Below are 12,665 nucleotides of genomic sequence, written 5' to 3'. Positions count from 1 at the left end.
AGACATAATTATCTCTCTGAAACCCTCCAAATGCCAAGGTGACATCTGCCCTGCGCCAGTTATCAAAGACGCGGCCAAAGATCTTGCCCCTTTCATCACATCTCTTATAAAGTCATCCTTCACATCCAGTACAGTACCTAACAACCTAAAGGACTCCTGGGTTTTACCTCTACTCACGAAACCCACGCTAGACCCCAGTGTCCCCATGAACAACAGACCCATTACTACTGTGCCCTTCCTCCTGAAAATCCTGGACAGAGCTGCCTACCGGCAGATCCAGGACCACCTAGAGAAAAATAACCTGCTAGGACTAGGACAATCAGGCTTCCGCCCCAAACACGTGCACAGAAACATCCCTGATAGATCTCAAGACACAAATGGACAACCTCAAAGACAACGGCAAACTAGCCCTCCTTCTCCTCCTTGACTTGTTGGCCGCCTTTGACTTGGTAAATCATGATATTCTCTGCAAACATCTAACCTCAGCAGCCAAATTCTCTGACAAAGCCAATGCATGGATTCAGTCATTCCTGAACAATAGATCCATGAGGGTCTTCTCTTCCACAGCCTCTGCTGAACCAGCCCCCGTTACATGCAGCATCCCCTAGGGCTCCTGTGTTTGCCCTACACTATACAATGTGTTTACAAAACCTCTCTTCGACATACAGGACCATTTGGGTGTCATCTACACGAATTACGCAGAAGACACTCAAATACTCATCCCACTAACAGGTGGCTACTCTACTGACAATACAGTACTCAACAACATCTATTCCATTATCCAAGAATGGATGGCCAAACATGGTCTCTGTCTCAACGACGACAAGACTGAGCTTCTTCTCCTAGGCTCCCAATCCAGACTCGACAAACTTTACCTGATATTCACCATCGACGGCAACAACATTTCTGTCTCCAACAGCGTCAAAACTCTTGGGATTTACCTTGACTCCTTCCTTACTCTGACAAGACAAATCAATGCCATCTCATCCGCCACAGTTTACACATGTAAGCTCATCAATGCCAGCAGACCTTACCTCTCGACCTCCAACTGCACCACTTTAGCCAGAACACTTGTACTCTCTAAAGTCGACTATTGCAACGCTCTCTACCTGGGCACCAGCTAAAAGAACATTAACAAGCTCCAAGTTATCCAAAATAACGCACTAAGAGCAGCCATGAACATACCCAAACACAAGCACATCTCTGATGCCAGACACTCCTGCCAATGGCTATCTATACCGCAGAGAATCGAGTATAAAACACTCTCTCTCACACACAAATGCTTATCCAACCAAGCACCTAGATACCTAGCGAACAACTTCACGCACCACACCCCATCCCGCCCAACTAGATCAGCCCAAACACATTGCCTAAATATCCCCAGATTCAAGCTTCAAAAAGCAGACGGCACTAGCTTCACTGTGCTTGCCACTAAACTCTGGAACTCACTTCCAGCCGATCTCAGATCTGAACCATCCTATTACAGTTTCAGACACAGTGCCAAAACCTGGTTATTGGCTAAAGAAGTCTAAAACGCACACAATGTGCATACTGCCTGTATAATCTGCACAATTTCAAACCTTGTTTATAAGTCATAATGTGCATATTAGCAGCAACTGTTTTTTTTATAATGTCCATACTTTCTGTAATGCCTACCTATGTTTACCATGTCTGTAATATTTTTGCTACTTTGTAACCATGCTAAACACCTGAATGCCCCAGGACCAGGCGCTATACAAATAATAAACTAAACTACACTAAACTAAGCTCATGCCCTGTACAGACAACGGATCGCTCAGAGAGCATAGATGACTACATGATAGCGGGGAAGCCTAAGCCACGGGCCTGGAAGCGTGCAAGGAAGACTTCTCACGTGACGAAGTAACTACATGTTGATGTTGAAGGACTAGATGTAATGAAAGGATGTTCTGTCTTTGCGGGCAGCAAGCTATTTCTACCGGAAGGCCAAGCGATGATGTCCAGAATGTTCTTAGGTGTCGAATCTGTCATCTGATTAGCGACCTATAAAGGTGAGGGGTCTGGAGGGCGGGTACGTTCATGATAGACGCAGGATGCTGGTTTTCTTGTACTGCAAGACAGCAATAAATCTGTCTCTGTTTGCCATCACACACAATTGATGTGCAGCCTGGTTTCACAGATTAAGCTATCAAACATGAAGTGTGCTTTATACATTTACCACAACTGCTGGGTGTTTTCTACAGCTACCAATCCTAAGGGGGTGGTTTAAAAAAAGGTATCAAACTTTGTCAAGCCATGAAACCTGGAGGGCACTTTATAAAGCCATGAAACCTGGAGGGCACCTTATAAAGACATGAAGCCTGGAGCACACTTTATAATTTACCACACATGGAGGATGCGTTATAAAGCCATTGCAGCTATCATTCCTAAAGGGGGTTTAATACAAGCTATCAAACATGGAAGGTGCCTAATACATTTACCACACATGGAGGGTGTTTATAAAGCTATCACACCTGGAGGGTGCTTTTTAAAAAGATATCCAACCTAGAGTGCTGTATGGGAGAATAGGTCTATAGGACCCCCTCCCCGACATGCCCCACCTGCGTGAGGCTCGTGGCTCGTCAGAGGCCCACCATGCACCTGTGCTCAGGTGGCAGGGTGGCTGCTGATCGACACACAGGGCCAATCAGATTGTACTATAACATACCACGGACACCATTTTAAAAGCTTCAATACTCCATTTTAGATAGAAGCAACCAAAACCCCAGTGAAAAAGCCTGCTTGCAAAAGCTGCAGCTTGGCCCCCGCTCACTGCGTGCAGGGAGCCATGCACTCCCCCTGCGCCTCCACCCCATGGCAGATCCGCTGGAGGCCCGTTCTCACGAGCAACCAGACACAAACAAATATCAGAACAAACACTGTATCATTTACCTTCTGCAGTACATCACTTTCCCCGAAGTGACTTGACTCGCAGTTCAAGTCTGGAAAATAACAAGAACCATCCCAATTGAACAGGCCTCGACCCAGAATCTAACCCCTAATGTTTAAAATATATGGTGTCAATACCCTCCCTGTATGAACCCCTACCTATGTCCCCCAAATGAAGTGTCAACCACAAACCAAAGCATAACGATTCACAGAGTTGTTGCGTAAATTATAACACGGGTGGTGGGAAAGGGATAAAAGTTTACAGTACTGATAAAGCAAGAATTACCTCAGCCCGTTGTAAGACACCATGTGCCTTGAAGACTCAATGAAAGGGCTTGATACAGCCCACCTAGTGCTAACTAACGATTGCTGCTAATGTACAAAGGAAGGTGAAAAAGCATTACTGAGAGTACTTGTATGTCATACAGTGGGACACGTTTAAGTGTTATGAACAAGAATGCAAATGTACAATCACAAATGAAGGTATTGCTTCTATGCCCCTGAGTACACAACCCAACCTGATGCTACCTCATGTGTTATCCAACTGTTGCCTTATGTAATTACTAAAATGTATTCAACTAATGTTATGTGATATATGTGACACTGCCAGACTCTCATAGTCGCATATGAAGTAGTATATGAATGTATAAACAATAGAAATGTGTAATCATCCTAATATTACTAATTCTATTAACTGTCCCCTCATGTGGTATAGGGCGCAGCCCAGGCACAGAGAATTGCAATTGCGCATAGCCACAAGGCCATCTCCCCCTCCTGCCAAGGCTTTTGCTGGACCCGCTTCAAGTATTCACCTGCCCCATATCCGAGGCCACCATGGTCGGCTTAATGAATTATTTACAACCTGGTTCTAAACCCCACCGCCTCTAGGGGCCCGAAGTGCACCCTCGCTGATCCAGTAGTACTCCAGTTCACCCCAAGTTAATGGGCTTTGAAGATAGATATTCAACCCTGGACTAACATATCATAAAGTAATTCCTCACCACATCTAACGGGACAGAACGACAAGGGCCGCTCACCTTGTGCCCTTAGACCAGACGCCCAGGCTTATGACACCCGGTCAACAGGTCAAAAGTAACAGTGCACTGATGTATTGGTGAAGCTTCACGTTGCATGTTGTTTCTCCGGTCTCCTTTTATTTCTTAGAGTAACATATTGTAGGATTTACAGGACAACAGGAATCGTCTAAAGGATGCGTGGTTGTGTGTGTGTGTGGCCACAAGGGTAGAATGTTAGTGCAGCCATCAATCAACGACACTGACTGCGCCTGGCCTGGCAGCTCCACCCCGGCCAGCCCAGCTGACACATCCACCCCACGTTGGCACCACGCGGATGTCCACCAATTCTGGAGCCGCTCATCACTGCATCCCTTATAGCATAGTCGACGCCACATAATCTCTGAGACTATATGCCCCCTATAGCGTGTATGATTTGTGACGTGATTGTGTAATAAATATGACTGTCTTTGCTATTGTCAGACAGAGCACTCTTGGAGCTTGCAGAGTCCTTTGCATGCCCTATTTTATTAGATAAAACCCTTTACATTCACCCGCACTTGGTCGTGGTCTCATTCCCTCCTGGGGTGTGTCCTTTATTGCCTCTCATTGCCGGGAAAGTACTGCCTTTTGGGGATGCTTGCTTTCAGTGCGCTTTAGAAATGTAACATACCTGGAGAGTGATTTCTAAAACTTTTAGTCACTAAACCTACCTGAGATGATGACAGATCACTAAACGCCTCAAGAAGAGCAACAAACCAGGGGCACCCGTAGCACAAGGAAAAGAGATCATGGATTACCCAACAAAAGACACAAACAAGTCAAACCGTGGTGAGAGGTGATCGGCAACTGCCCGACCCACGACATGCAACAAATTAAACCGTGGTGAGAGGTGATCGGCAACTGCCCAACCCAAGACGTGCAACAAATTAAACCGTGGTGAGAGGTGATCGGCAACTGCCTGACCCAAGACATGCAACAAATCAAACCATGGTGACAGCTGACCAGCAACTGCCCAACCAAAGAAATGCAAGTCAAACCGTGGTGAGAGGTGATCGGCAACTGCCCGAACCAAGACATGCAACAAATTAAACAGTGGTGAGAGGTGGCCAGCAACTATCTAACCCAAGACATGCAATTCAAACCATGGTGAGAGGCCCCCAGCAACTGCCCAAGACATGCAAGTCAAACCATGGCGAGAGGCCCCCAGCAACTGGCCAAGACCATTGTGAGAGGTGACCAGTAACTGCTCAACCCAAGGCATGCAAGTCAAACCATGGTGAGAGGTGGCCAGCAACTGCCCAACCTAAGACATGCAAGTCAAACCATGGTGAGAGGTGACCAGCAACTGCCCAACCCAAGACATTTAACAAGTCAAACCATGGTGAGAGGTGGCCAGCAACTGCCCAATACAATAAATCAAACAGTGCTGAGTGTTGACCAGCAACTGCCCAACCCAAGACATGCAACAAATCAAAGCATGGAGAGAGGTGACCGTAACTGCCCAACCCAAGACATGCAAATCAAACCATGGTGATAGGTGACCAGCAACTGCCCAACCCAAGACATGCATATCAAACCATGGTGAGAGGTGATCAGCAACTGCCCAACCCAAGACATGCAAATCAAACCATGGTGAAAGGTGATCAGCAACTGCCCAACCTAAGACATGCAAGTCAAACCATGGTGAGAGGTGACCAGCAACTGCCCAAACTAAGACATGCAAGTCAAACCATGGTGAAAGGTGACCAGCAACTGGCCAACCCAAGACATGCAAATCAAACCATGGTGAGAGGTGATCAGCAACTGCCCAACCTAAGACATGCATATCAAACCATGGTGAGAGGTGATCAGCAACTGCCCAACCCAAGACATGCAAATCAAACCATGGTGAGAGGTGATCAGCAACTGCCCAACCTAAGACATGCAATTCAAAACATGGTAAGAGGTGACCAGCAACTGCCCAACCCAAGACATTTAACAAGTCAAACCATGGTGAGAGGTGGCCAGCAACTGGCCAACCCAAGACATGCAAGTTATCAGGAGTTCTCTTCTCGCACCATGGTAGTGAGAAGAGATTGCCAAGTGAGTGACACCAGTCATATCTCCACTTAGGACAAAATTAAACCTTCTGTGAAAGGGAAAGTCCCCTTCTCACAATGAAGTTCTCAGCGTCATTGTTTACTCACCCAACTCTAGCTCCGAGCTCCTTCCTTCCGCTTCCTCTCCACAAGGACCAAGTGAAGCTGGGTCTTCACCTTTCCTCAAAGAAACCGTCAAGGACATGTTAACAATTGTTCAGTGCTTTAGAAATTGTAATGATAGTTAAAATTCAGAAATTAATTACACATGTTTAAAACAACAACATCCTATAAAAGCAGTGACATGTTTAAATTGTAAAGGTTACAGGAATGTCTCCTAAATAGCACAGGGACCTATTGATGAACTGTTCAAGCGTGTAACACTCTTCAGGTGTGGTTCGTCTGTTTCTTTCAGGCAATCATACCTTTTAGGATAGTGAACCTTTTCTTCTGGTGCAACGGTGCTTCCTAGGAAATGTCTTCTCAGGCACAATCTGTGCTCACATCTATTCAGAGGACACATGTGACCTCGAAAGACAATCTACAAAACGGCCATACGCCTTTCTATGATTACGCAATGAAAGTGTGGTGCACCCAACAAACAGAATTATTGCTTGAAATACATGGCTACAAACATCTTGTGGAATAGATGTGTTAGTGAATTCAAGCGTTAAAAATGCAAAAGTTAAAATTATAAACAATTGCCTGGTCTAATTTGGAGGTTTGCATAAGATTACTATTATCCTTGCATTGGGAATTGGAGCAGACGCGGTCGAGGGACTTTGCATACCACACATGCCGTACCTGGCCCTGAGCTGAGACAGTCTTTGCCGGTCACTCTTGCCTCTGCATATGGAGGGTGGGTCAGATGTAGGTTTTCCTCTCTCTTTATTAGCGGCTCCCCCGGATCAGTAACTGTGTTGCCTACTGTACAGGATTAGAGAGAAGAAAGAATGAAGCACCCAGAAGCAGCCGTAATGCCACGGGCAGATTATGCCCTCTGCCCTCCCTCCATCCTCCCCTCCTAAGTCCTGTGTGTCTTCTTTACCAGCTTCACTCTAGTGTATTCCTTGTCCTCTCAATACTGTAAACACATAGTACAAGAGCTATAAACTGCATCAAAATAAGCTTTGCTTTAAACACACTGCAAAAGACAACTACCTCCCTCCGTCTTTCCCATTCTCATTCAGCAATCCTTCCCAATTCCCTTACATCCCTATCTCCCCTGCCCGCTTCTCTCTCCACCATGCCAGCACACACGCCACTCAAGACAAACTGATCCTTGACCGCCTTCTGTCACAAGGTTGATACAACTGAACGCTTGCGACACAAGTGTAAGCCCAACAGCCTTATCCACCTAAAAAGGAAGGGTTGGCGGTATTCCCACAGGGCTACGGGGCAACCATCACCGGCAAAGGTTCTATTGACAATGGAGGAGTTATCAATCTGGTGCAAGGGTCTAATCTAAAAGGACATCGTTTCCTAGTCCAGTGGCCCATTCCATATGGTAACCAAGTGATGGGCAGAGTTGTCACACCTTGAAAGTGTCATACATTTCGCTCACATTCTCAGGGGATTTAAAGCAGCCATTATGCTCATGGCTTGGCCTGGTCAGCTGCTTTCAGCAGGCACATGATTCTTCTGGATTCTGCTGCTCTGGATCCATTGCACTCCTACTGGGGCAAGACCTTACATTCCCACTCTCCTGCCGTGGGGCACCTTCAATGAGCATAGCATTACATTGCCAATCTCCTGCCCTGGGTCACCTTCAATGGGCACAGGATTATACTGCCACTCTCCTTCCCTGGGGCACCTTCAATGGGCATTGGAGTACAATGCCACTCTCCTGCCCTGGGGCACCTTCAATGGGCATAGGAGTACATTGGCACTCTCCTGCCCTGGGGCACCTTCAGTGGGCATAGGATTACATGGCCACTCTCCTGCCGTGGGGCACCTGCAATGGGCACAGGATTACATTCCCACTCTCCTGCTCTGGGGCACCTTCAATGGTCACATGATTACATAGCCGCTCTCCTGCCCTGGGGCACATTCAATGGGCATAGCATTACATTGGCACTCTCCTGCCCCGGGGCACCTTCAATGGGCATAGCATTACATTGCCACTCTCCTGCCGTGGGACCACCTTCAATGGGCATAGGATTACATTGCCACTCTCCTGCCGTGGGACCACCTTCAATGGGCATAGGATTACATTGCCACTCTCCTGCCGTGGGGCACCTTCAATGGGCATAGGATTACATTGCCACGCTCGTGCCCTGGGGCACCTTCAATGGGCATAGGATTACATTTCCACTCTCCTGCTCAGGGGCACCTTCAATGGGCATAGGAGTACATTGGCAATCTCCTGCCCTGGGGCACCTTCAGTGGGCATAGGATTACATGGCCACTCTCCTTCCGTGGGGCACCGGCAATGGGCATAGGATTACATTGCCGCTCTCCTGCCGTGGGGCACCTTCAATGGGCATAGCATTACATTGCCACTCTCCTGTCCCGGGGCACCTTCAATGGACATAGCATTGCATTGGCACTCTCATGCCCTGGGGCACCTTCAATGGGCATAGCATTGCATTCCCGCTCTCCTGCCCAGGGGCACCTTCAATGGGCATAGGATTACATTGTACACTCTCCTGCCACCCCCGGGGTACCTTCAATGGGCACAGGATTACATTGCCATTCTCCTGCCTTGGGGCACCTTCAATGGGCATAGGAGTACATTGCCACTCTCCTGCCCTGGGGCACCTTCAATGGGCATAGCAGTACATTGCCACTCTCCTGCCCTTGGGCCCCTTCAATGGGCATAAGATTACATTGCCGCTCTCCTGCCATGGGGTACCTTCAATGGGCACAGGATTACACTGACACTCTCCTGCCCTGGGGCACCTTCAATGGGCATAGCATTGCATTGCCACTCTCCTGCCATGGGGCACCATCAATGGGCATAGGATTACATTGCCACTCTCCTGCCCTGGGGCACCTTCGATGGGCATAGGATTACACTGCCACTCTCCTGCCCGGGGCACCTTCAATGGGCATAGGATTACACTGCCACTCTCATGCCCTGGGGCACCTTCAATGGGCATAGCATTACACTGCCACTCTCCTGCCCGGGGCACCTTCAATGGGCATAGGATTACACTGCCACTCTCATGCCCTGGGGCACCTTCAATGGGCATAGCATTACATTGCCACTCTCCTGCCCCGGGGCACCTTCAATGGGCATAGCATTGCCACTCTCCTGCCCTGGGGCACCTTCAATGGGCATAGGATTACACTGCCACTCTCCTGCCCTGGGGCACCTTCAATGGGCATTGCATTGCCGCTCTCCTGCCCTGGGGCACCTTCAATGGGCATAGGATTACAGTGCCACTCTCCTGCCCCGTGGCACCTTCAATGGGCATAGGATTACATTGCCGCTCTCCTGCCCCGGGGCACCTTCAATGGGCATAGGATTGCATTGCCGCTCTCCTGCCCAGGGGCACCTTCAATGGGCATATGATTACATTGCCACTCTCCTGCTGTGGGGCACCTTCATTGGGCATAGGATTACATTGCCGCTCTCCTGCCCTGGGGCACCTCCAATGGGCATAGGATTACATTGCCGCTCTCCTGCCCTGGGGCACCTTCAATGGGCATAGGATTGCACTGCAACTCTCCTGCCCCGGGGCACCTTCAATGGACAAAGCATTGCACTGCCACTCTCCTGCCCTGGGGCACCTTGAATGGGCATAGGATTGCATTGCCACTCTCCTGCCCTGGGGCACCTTCAATGGGCATAACATTGCATTGCCACTCTCCTGCCCTGGGGCACCTTCAATGGGCATAGGATTACACTGCCGCTCTCCTGCCCTGGGGCACCTTCAATGGGCATAGCATTGCATTGCCCTCTCCTGCCCCGGGGCACCTTCAATGGGCATAGGATTACACCGCCACTCTCCTGCCGTGGGGCACCTTCAATGGGCATAGGATTGCATTGCCACTCTCCTGCCCTGGGGCACCTTCAATGGGCATAGGATTGCACTGCCACTCTCCTGCCCTGGGGCACCTTCAATGGGCATAGCATTGCACTGCCACTCTCCTGCCCTGGGGCACCTTCAATGGCCAAAGGATTACATTGCCACTCTCCTGCCCTGGGGCACCTTCAATGGGCATAGGATTACACTGCCACTCTCTTGCCCTGGGGCACCTTCAGTGGGCATAGGAGTACATTGGCACTCTCCTGCCCTGGGGTTCCTTCAGTGGGCAAAGGATTACATTGCCGCTCTCCTGCCGTGGGGCACCTTCAATGGGCATAGGATTACTTTGCCGCTCTCCTGCCGTGGGGCACCTTCAATGGGCATAGGATTACATTGCCGCTCTCCTGCACTGGGGCACCTTCAATGGGCATTGGATTACACTGCCCCTCTCTTGCCCTGGGGCACCTTCAATGGGCATAGGATTACATTGCCCCTTTCCTGCCCTGTGGCACCTTCAATGGGCATAGAATTACATTGCCACTCTACTGCACTGGGGCACCTTCAATGGGCATAGGATTACATGGCCGCTCTCCTGCCGTGGGGCACCTCCAATGGGCATAGGATTACATGGCCGCTCTCCTGCCCTGGGGCACCTCCAATGGGCATAGGATTACATTGCCCATTTCCTGCCCTGTGGCACCTTCAATGGGCATAGAATCACATTGCCACTTTACTGCACTGGGGCCCCTTGAATGGGCATAGGATTACATAGCCGCTCTCCTCCCCTGGGGCACCTTCAATGGGCATAGGATTGCATGGTTATAGGTCAAAGGTTCTAATCAAAAAGTTCGAAATACAATAGGTTCGAATCAAAAGGACCGAAAACAAAAGGTTTGAAATTTTATTTATTTTTTTAATTTTTCATTTCATTTCATTTTTTTGGGGGTTGGGGTCCCCTCCCAACCCCCGTTTTTGTGGTAAAACCCCCAAAAAAATATATATTATAAAAAAAAAATTCCAACCTTTTGTTTTCGATTCTATTGACTCTAACCTTTTGCATTCAAACCTTTTGTATTCGATCCTTTAACTGGACACCGCATTTTGCATTGGCACTCTCCTGCTATGGGGCACCTTCAATGGGCATAGGATTACATTGCCGCTCTCCTGCCCTGGGGCCCCTTGAATGGGCACAGGAAGCATTTTCTCCCCACAGCTGGGGACTTTTCAGGCTGCAGCTATTGCTACCCTCCTGGCCTAGAGACCACTCAAGACTACTCTCCAGGTTCTCAAGATTCCTAGCACCTGCAAGGCCCCAGCCTCATCAGGGTAGCAGAGCTTCACTTTCTCCCCAACCCTGGTGAAGTCACGAGTCCCACCATGTCTGGGCTGTAGCCCCTGCAGGCTCATTGCACCTCTCTCTTTGCGTTAGATGTTCTTTGAAGGTCTGGCTTGATTGGCTATTCTCTTCTCCAGCTAACACATCACCTACCTGGACTGGCATTCAACAGCCTTCTGCCTTCAAATACCTCGATAAGGTCTGGGATTGCCTCTGCCCTTTTCTCCTTAGATTTTGCTCAGGGTATTGGATAGGATCCCGGGGACCTACCTCCCTTCCATATGTTGCCCCTCTTTCTCTTACTGAAGTTATGTGTGACGCATTTTCTAATGGTCCATGTGCTCTAGCAGTTTTGGTGATTATGCTTCTTCTGGCCGAGAGTGCCAAAACACTGTCCGCCATCTTTAAACCAAGCAGAACTCAGATGGTGCTCTGGCGCTCCCACACTCCAGCTCCCTTTATCACTAATAGTGATGTTTCCTTTCTAACATCTTTTCCACTCTGCACCACTACAGTCAGTTTGTTTCACTGGGGACTCCCATCCATGCTCCACTCCTGGGCCTAATTAGCCTTCAGGCGCTTAGTGTGGGGTTTGTTGGCTCTGCGCGTAGGTAAACGGATCATGCCTAAGGAGAGCTGCAGGCTCAACTCATGTGCTTTGGTTCTCGTGATAGTCCACTTAAACTGGGGTGCCATGTTCCCCTGGTGCCTTGAATAAATGTCTCCTCGGTATCTGATCTAGGGCATGCTTCCATACTGCCTACATAACGCATCTCTTAATGGGTTTTAACTGGCAAACTGTCCTGACGGGGTGGTTGAGGAGCTTGATGTAGGTGGGAAGTGGCCTCTGTGAGATCTACCATGTTCCACCACCAGCCGTTGCATCGCGCAGCCAATAGCTTCTTCTGGAAGCCATTCGCTGTCCCCCAGTCTCCCTACAGGACCCGCTCCGATGTGGCCACATCATGCTTTAGACACACAATAACACCCATCAGCCTCACTTCACCTTTCACCATACATCTGGATGAGACCACAACACATCTGGTGACGACCACTGTACCCTGACACAGAACACTCATGGTAACCACTTTCTTTACCGCCCCATTTCCGCCTCACCACCACATACACTTGAATAATCACACCCCAGCATTTACCAAAACCACCCCAGGAATAAAAGGCCACCCCGTTTCAGGAGAACTTTTATCACAAACTAACAAGAACGCTTGCTCCCCGCATTGCATCACACACATGTCACATCTTATATTCCCTTCACCCCAACCACCATCATGATCCCACACTTCACCTATTATGCACAAACTGGGAATAAGGAACAAGTTACTTACCTGTAACTGTT

General features: G+C 48.9%; 1 protein-coding gene across 3 annotated transcripts in view; it reads right to left on the bottom strand.

The window, feature by feature from the left end:
* The window catches only part of LOC138489479 (zinc finger protein 154-like), a 518,474-nt gene that overhangs the window by 160,920 nt on the left and 344,889 nt on the right, over window positions 1-12,665 (bottom strand). For all 3 annotated transcript variants that reach the window (XM_069617216.1, XM_069617215.1, XM_069617217.1), the window contains 2 exons: window positions 6,806-6,928; window positions 6,110-6,178 (listed from right to left, as the gene is read on the bottom strand). In XM_069617216.1, the coding sequence (XP_069473317.1) occupies window positions 6,110-6,178; window positions 6,806-6,928 (192 nt within the window). The remainder of the gene's footprint in view (window positions 1-6,109; window positions 6,179-6,805; window positions 6,929-12,665) is intronic.

The sequence above is a fragment of the Ambystoma mexicanum genome, chromosome 9 (assembly GCF_040938575.1).
Source record: "Ambystoma mexicanum isolate Mex_15411 chromosome 9, UKY_AmexF1_1, whole genome shotgun sequence".
Classification (NCBI taxonomy): domain Eukaryota; kingdom Metazoa; phylum Chordata; class Amphibia; order Caudata; family Ambystomatidae; genus Ambystoma; species Ambystoma mexicanum.
The sequence above is the reverse complement of the archived record's forward strand: the minus strand, read 5'-3'. Positions and strand labels throughout refer to the sequence as shown.